General features: G+C 28.7%; 1 protein-coding gene across 2 annotated transcripts; it reads right to left on the reverse strand.

Annotated features, from left to right (window-relative positions):
- Window positions 1-362: 362 nt before the first annotated feature.
- Window positions 363-1,098, reverse strand: LOC146720162 (uncharacterized). Of its 2 annotated transcripts, XR_014926188.1 has the most exons (3): window positions 974-1,098; window positions 816-884; window positions 363-684 (listed from the first exon to the last, which is right to left on the reverse strand). XR_014926188.1 is itself a non-coding variant. In XM_085489004.1 (2 exons), the coding sequence occupies exons 1-2, from the start codon at window positions 955-957 to the stop codon at window positions 380-382; spliced, it is 447 nt and encodes a 148-aa protein (XP_085345130.1). In that variant the 5' UTR covers window positions 958-962; the 3' UTR covers window positions 363-379. The 2 variants fall into 2 exon arrangements, 1 of the variants encoding a protein (XP_085345130.1); XM_085489004.1 differs by lacking the exon at window positions 974-1,098 and having other exon boundaries at window positions 816-962.
- Between the last annotated feature and the right edge of the window lie 7,377 nt (window positions 1,099-8,475).

The following is an 8,475-nucleotide window of genomic DNA, read 5'->3' on the forward strand; positions in this document are numbered from 1 at the left end:
GGCTCTCTTTAATATTTTGGAGACATTTTTGGAATCTTCTTCTAGTTCAAGCGAGCAAGAAGAAATAATTACAACTCTTCGAACTAGAAGAATAATTCCAAAAACTGTAAATTATGTAGAATGTGTAAAAAAAAATGGATAATGACACCGTAAGTGTTATATCTTTTTATATAAACATCAAACCTGTACTCTTTTTTAAAATATAATTAATGTACTTAATGTAATAGCATTTTTATACTAAATAATAATAATTTTTATATTTGTCATACGTGATATTCTTGATCATATTCTATATTTAATTACATATAATAAAAATCATTACTTAACTGAACACAAGATGTCTAGGTTACTTTTTTGTTCTTCCCGGAATCTAGTCAACTCAAGTGGCACTGAAAATTTCGGCGTGTTCTTTTTCACCTGCACTATTCAGTGCAACCCATGGAACTTGTCCAGTGTTCGTGTGAACTGAGTGCGCACTGGTGCGCACTAACTTTTTCCCAATCGAAAACGCTATAAATTTCTCTACCATACTCATAAAAAGCGTTCTTTTCAAACGAAAATGCATAACAAATTCTCTATCTGTATACATAGGCACTGTATTTTCAATGTAATTGGTTATGCATGTCCTATGTATTCTTTGAACGAAACCTTCTGCAATTTCAACGATTGCGTTAATGGCAATATCTGCAAATACAAATTATATAAAATTCAATAAAAATGCACAAACTACTTAAGGAAAGATGAATTTAAAATTACAAGATTTTTAGAGATTACACCAAAATTAGAAACGTCACATCTTTATCATTAATACTCACTTTCTATTTCATCGTCGTTCCCATTGTCTTCTAACAATTCACCAATTCCTGCCAAAGGTACAGGATTTTCTGCAAAAACGTCATCATTAATATTATTTATTATTATAATGCGAAAACCGTCAAAAAAACCTAGGCGATCCATGTTGTCAAAACCTAACCTAATCGGTCAATGATGTACGATGTGCGATTGGAAGGGAAGGGAGTGCTCAAATCCGTTCGTGTCACTGAGCGTTGGTGCACATAAACCCATCTGATCCAACCGCCATCTTATCTGTGATCCAAGTGCTCTCTGGTGTACATTGGAGCATGTGACGCGAACAAACCTATTGTGATGTCATATTTAAGTCTTAAACTGACGTTATATTTAAATCTTAATAAAACTTCTGAACTAGTGTAGCCAGTGTAGCCAAAACGAACAGACCCAGCAAACACAGTATATAAATGTTATATACTTAAGCATGTTACATGTAACGTATATGTTAGTTGTAATTTCCCACTCATAGATGTAACATTTTTAATATTACATATATTACATTGTAGTTATATTGTCATTATATTCCAAGATAGCACTGACTTATCAATACATCAATGTGCTATTTGGTATATAATTACAATATAACTACAATGTAATATATGTTATATTAAAATGTTACATCTATGAATGGGAAATTACAATTAACATGGATGTTACATGTAACGTACACGTTATATTACCTGTTATATTCCGTTTTATTATAGCAATGTAACAATTATATATCGGTGTTTGCTGGGGACCTATTGTTTTCTATAATTGCTGTTTCGACGTTGTAATTCTGTGTTAATATATGTACATGATATATATACCCCTACAGCACGAAATATTGACGGAATATTGCAAAAATATTGTTTTGCAAGATTGAAATATTGCATGCAATATTCCTGAAAGCTTGCCAATATAGATATGTCCGCCCTCAAACTATATTATGCAACATTTCTGCAATGATACTGATTTATTTCTACAAAGGTGAATATAATATTTATAAAATATTGCAGAATATTTATTTTTTTATTTTTTTTATTTATTCAGACATTTATTTGTCTGATTTCTGAGCAACCAATTTAATATTTGAGTTTCCTCTATTAATAGGATCGTATCAGAAAAAATTAAATTGATAAAGTGTTGATTGTTATTGCTACTTTTTGCATGCTTTATATAATTCTCGGGACTAAAACTTAATGTGAGTTAGATAATCTCTAAAAACTCACCTTTAAAAAAAGGTAAAAAAAGGCGACCAGTTAAGGGCACGCCATTAACAAAAATTATCCATTGCAAACTCATGTAGAATCCTATCCTATTGCAAACCCATGTAGAATCCTATGAAAAATTAATCATTGCAAACCCATGTAGAATCCTAGGCAAAATTAACCATTGCAAACCCATGTAGAATCGTACCCATTGCAAACCTATGTAGAATCCTATGAAAAATTAACCATTGCAAACTCATGTAGAATCCTATGAAAAATTAACCATTGCAAACCCATGTAGAATTGTATTAAAAATTATCCATTGCAAACTTATGTAGAATCCTACATTGCAAACCCATGTACAATAGAATTGTATGAAAAATTATCGATTATAAACCCATGTACAATCGTAACAAAAGTAATGAAATAAAAAAAAAATTGCGCCAAGTGAAAGTAGAAACTTGTACCAGTGGAAAATTAAAGTTGCAGACATATATAGAGTCGTATAATAAATCAGTAAAAATTTAAATTTGCAAATGTAGAACCGTACCATAAAAAAACTTATCTTTTAAAAAAAAAGATAAACAAGATGCCAAGTCCATGCGCCATGTGAAAAAGAAATAAAAAAATTTTAGTTAAAAAAACTGGGCGCGCTGCTAAGTTTCAAAATTACAATGCACCTTAAAGTAACATTAATTAATTTAAACACAAAACATATTTTAACTGTAATGAGTTTAAAAGTAACAATTTAATTTTAATATTGTTAGAATATTATTTAGCAGCGCTCCCAGTTTTTTTAACTAAAATTTTTTTATTTATTTTTCACATGGCGCATGGACTTGGCATCTTGTTTATCTTTTTTTTTAAAAGATAAGCTTTTTTATGGTACGATTCTACATTTGCAAATTTAAATTTTTACTGATTCATTATACGACTCTATATATGTCTGCAACTTTAATTTTCCACTGGTACAAGTTTCTACTTTCACTTGGCGCAATTTTTTTTTTATTTCATTACTTTTGTTACGATTGTACATGGGTTTATAATCGATAATTTTTCATACAATTCTATTGTACATGGGTTTGCAATGTAGGATTCTACATAAGTTTGCAATGGATAATTTTTAATACAATTCTACATGAGTTTGCAATGGTTAATTTTTCATAGGATTCTACATGAGTTTGCAATGGTTAATTTTTCATAGGATTCTACATAGGTTTGCAATGGGTACGATTCTACATGGGTTTGCAATGGTTAATTTTGCCTAGGATTCTACATGGGTTTGCAATGATTAATTTTTCATAGGATTCTACATGGGTTTGCAATAGGATAGGATTCTACATGGGTTTGCAATGGATAATTTTTGTTAATGGCGTGCCCTTAACTGGTCGCCTTTTTTTACCTTTTTTTAAAGGTGAGTTTTTAGAGATTATATCATTCATTTTTGTATATTTTTATGACCGGAATAGAACAATTATTAAACATGTTTATCTAAACTTCTTTGCTTAAAATGATGTGTACAATCATATCCTAGAATCCTGATCATTCCTCCTAAAGCACCCTATTTATATAAATTTACCCATATGTGTGTGTGTGTGTGTGTATATGTGTGTGTGTGTGTGTATATGTGTGTGTGTGTGTGTGTGTACTAATGTCGAGCATTTTTTATACATTTTCTATTAAATTTAGATAAAAGTTGCAGGATTTCGAAAAAGAAAAAGTTGACACAGACTTTTTCCTAAACGGCGATTTTCAAGGTTATTTAAAGGTCACTTATATTTTCAAAATAGAATTACCTTAATTTTTCTCATATAAATCGATTTAACTCGCAATATTTACTATAAAAAGTTGTAAAGGTATAATTTTTATGTATCTACATAATCTTACATAAACTTCGAAATATTACAAATATTTTATTCTATGAAATATTTCAGTTTATGTAAAATTATGTTAACTATCTTTTAAATTATTCACTTTTAGCCATCTTACCCTTACAACCTTTTATAGTGAATATTGCAACAAATTGGTTTATATATATAATATATATATAACATCAGTTATTATTAATTGATGTTTACATTTATTTTTAGACTTACTAGAGCTCAAATGCTCCACATTTTTTGCAAAAACTGTTTATTCTACAGATTTCAAATATGCTTTTAAATGATGATTGAATATTTCCTTTTTTTAATTATTTTTATTATTATTTTTCAATCTCAATCAACTTTTATAACTTTATGCCAGCACGATACAAATACATGTGTCTTTATTTTTTTTATTATTTTCATTATTATTTTTCAATCTCAATCAACTTCTATAACCTTATGCCAGCAGGATACAAATACATGTATGTCTTTATTATTGTATCAACTCTTGTCTTTTCCATGTAACCATGTCTTCATAGTTTGAATTATCCCTTCATCTTCTCAATCTTTCGCAGAGATTTAATTAATTAAATACACTTCACACGAAATAAAGTTTGCTGGAAGATATACAGCAAACGATAACTGTAAAAACATGATTACGTGGAAAGAACAAGAGTTGGTACAGTAAAGGCAAGTAAGTAAGTACATGTAATGTATCGTATTGGCATAACGCTATATCCGCGGAGCAGATAATGTGGCTGTAGAGGTAGTCTGCAGTGCAGCTAATGTGGACGTAGATGTTGATTGAGTTAATTGTCTAATATAAAATAGAATTTCAAAATTTAGTTTAAAAAGCTGTTGCATATATAAATAAAGTTTATTTTTTCTAAATTTGGAATATGTTTAATTAATTAATTTTTTAAGTCTATGTTTAATAAATTCTTTAAGTCTGTATTCAATAATTTTATTCATTTGATAAATACATGTATGTCTTTATTTTGATATGTTTAATATAATTAGAAATTCATTATTAATTAGATATGTAAACTATAAATTCATATATAATATTTGAAAATATATGTGAATATTTAAATTTTTATCTTCTCCTTCCTCTCTTTCAATCTCTTTAATATCAATATGTGTATGTGTGTACACGCGCGCACATTTGTACGTATTTATTTAATTATTGGATAGTTGAGAGTACTTAATTGATAAAAAATTATGACAATAATAATCCTTGTTTTTTTTTCTCATTATTTACTCAGATTTTTTTGTCTATCTTATAAGATAAACACTTTAGAGATTGAATATTTCAAGTAAACTAATTGTAAGTAAATTTCACATTAATGCATATAGATGTTTAATCATGAATGTACTAAATAAGTACACAAGACGAACAGTGAGTGAGTGAGTGAGAATGAGAGAGTGTGTGTGTGTGTGCGTGTGTGTGTGAGAAAGAGAGAGAGAGAGAGAGAGAGAGAGGGAGAGAGAGAGAGAGTTAGCCAACATAACCCCGCACGCTGCCGATATGGCGGAGCGCCACTATCGCCATCTGTTGTAAAACGTGCGAGATGGACAAAATTACCACTACATGCATCTTGCATGTGTTGTGTACGTGTGATATATGTGTGCGCATGTGTTGTATACGTGTGAATACGTGTAGCACGATACTACTATGTATGCGTGGTCGATGATGATAATGATGATGATAATGATGATAATGATGACGGGGACGTTTCTTAATAGAAATTTTTCATATTTCGACTTTGCATTTATATATCTCTGCTTACAAATCACGTAGAGCAGAAATAAAGACACTTTTATTATATAATTCGAACTCAATCTATCGATTAAGTCTAGTATAAACTCGATTGCTTCAGCCATTATTGAGGATTCGAAATATTATAAAGACTCAAATGTCCGACTCGCGTTAAGATACACGGTGTCTCCGCTACGCCCTTAACTGGTCGCGAGACACTACCGTGTCTCTTGATAGTTCAGCTTGCGCATAGTGGTAAATGAAAGAACTATGTGATTGCATTATAATATAGCAGTAATATTTTGCAATGTCTCCAATAAAATAATAACATTATATTTGCACAATATTGCTGCAATATTTGTAATATGGCGCAATATTGAAATATTTATGCAATATTTTAGTAATATTTTGTACTGTAGGGGTATAATTTTGTATCGTGGTTAATTAATATTATACTTAAGAGGTTTGTAAATGTAAGTGCCCAAATATTGAATATTTTTTGGTCTATGACGTCAGCGACTAATAATGGACATTTATAAGACATCATTTCCCATACAGCACAGATTATTGCAATTATATTGCAGCAACGTTGCAATGTTGCAAGTTGCAATGCAACATTATAAAGACATTGCAGAGATATAGTTGTACAAAATTCCAGCACACTTGTAGCAACATGACATTAATATTTCGGAAATATTGCATGTAATCCAAATTCTATAATTTATATATTGTAATATACATATACCCAGCAAACACCAAGTTACAGCTATATAATTGTTAGTTGTAATTTCCCACTCAAAAATATAATACGTGTATTATAACAATTATATTGTTGAGTGGAAAATTACAACTAACAATTATATAACTGTAACTTGGTATTTGCTGGGTATAATACTGTAATAAAATAATTTTTTGCAATATTGTACAATAAAAGATGTTAACGATAATTAATAATTTTATTAAATCATTGGCTTAAATTTCTGCGCCAAACGCTCTGCGCAATACATGTGTGCGTGTATAGCAGGCGCCGGCTTCGCTACGTAGACGTAGATTTATTTACATTTGTATACCTGTATATGCAACATTAGTTTATGGTTGCAATAACAATGCATTATTGCAAACTCATAACATTGCAATATTGTTGTAATATTTTGTTGCAATCTTCCAAAAAGCGGACATTTTAACATTGCTGCAATTCAACAGCAATGATGTAGCAACATTTTGCAGTAAATTTGCAATATTGCAATATTGCGATGAAAGATTGTTGTAATGTTTTTGCAATCTATCGGTGCTGTATGGGTTCTTAAACCAAATAAAGATATTATATTTTAAAGACGTCTTTAAGACGTCTTGAAGACGTCCTAATTTAATTCCTTAATTTATCGCTATGTGACGCACCGCGATGTCCTCTATCTCGCATGTAAGTTGTAGTCAGAGAATTATGTAAAGCTGGCAAACAGAGGCTGTTAAGAGTAAAGTGTCATAATTTAAGTATATTCTTCTAATGTAAAGTGTACTCGGCATTATAATGACGTCATTTTGCTACTTATTGGGGCTATTTCTTACCACATTTACGCCTTAAATTATTATGCTAATAAAAAGTCGTCATTCCATGACGGCTTTTTATTAGCATAATAATTTAAGGCGTAAATGTGGTAAGAAATACGGTACGTTTCATGACGTCAAAAGTTTGTGACATTAGACCGTCATTTTTACGCCATAAAAACGTCAACTTATGACGTCAGAAGTGGTCAATGACTGACCAATTTAAAACGACAAAATGACATGTGCTTGCTACCTGGGTTATTGCTGACGTATGACTAAAATGTTACAAAGATATATGTATTAGCTATACGAGATAAGTAAAGAAATATAAACTCAACAACAATAGAGTTGTAATGTAAGTCGTAAGAAATTGATCAATCATAGTTGCAGTTCAGGTGAATAATCAACTGTGATTGATTAATATCTTACGACTTTACGACTTTATTATAGATCCCGTATAAGTAGCATTGTCATTTTGTCTATTAATGAATGTTAAAATATTAATGAATTTTTTAAATTAAATGAATATAGATTTTATAATATATATGTTATAACAGCATTACAATATAATAATTTCCACACAATATTTTTTTATTAATGAAAGAGATATAGGAAGTGTAATTGCATTATTATCATCAATTATTATCTTATACTTTTTACCTCTAATTTCTATAAAATTTAATTCATTATCACATTTTATCCTTTAAATCAATATTTATTTTGAATTTTCATTAATATTTTTATTCTATTAACATGAGCAGGAGCTCAACCTATTGAAATACCTTTTATCATTATTAGACAAATTTTATCATTATGTTACTTTCTTTATTTTATCTTATTACCTTTCCTAATAAAAATTTGAGATTTAATTATTTTTAAATAAATATTAAAAAATTTATCATTATAAATAAATTTAAAATATTAAAATAATTATATTTAATACTTAAATTTTTTATAAATTACTATTAAATTAAGGTAATGATCTTGAATTTAAGTTTATGTTTTGAAAACATATTAAAGAAATTTTAATTTTTTATTAACTTTTAAACATTTAATTTTTTTTACTAAATTATATTTATAATATAAATTTAAATCCAAAAATTAATAAAAATATAAACTAAAATTATTGGTAAAATAATTTTCCAACATAAATATATTAATTCATCATATCGTATTCGAGGAAGTATTCCATGTATAAAATTACTATTCTACATAAAATATTAATTAAAATAAAAGTTAAAATTATTGAATATTTTAATAAATTTCT

The sequence above is a fragment of the Nylanderia fulva genome, unplaced genomic scaffold (assembly GCF_048542155.1).
Source record: "Nylanderia fulva isolate GAGA-0341 unplaced genomic scaffold, ASM4854215v1 Scaffold76, whole genome shotgun sequence".
NCBI lineage: Eukaryota > Metazoa > Arthropoda > Insecta > Hymenoptera > Formicidae > Nylanderia > Nylanderia fulva.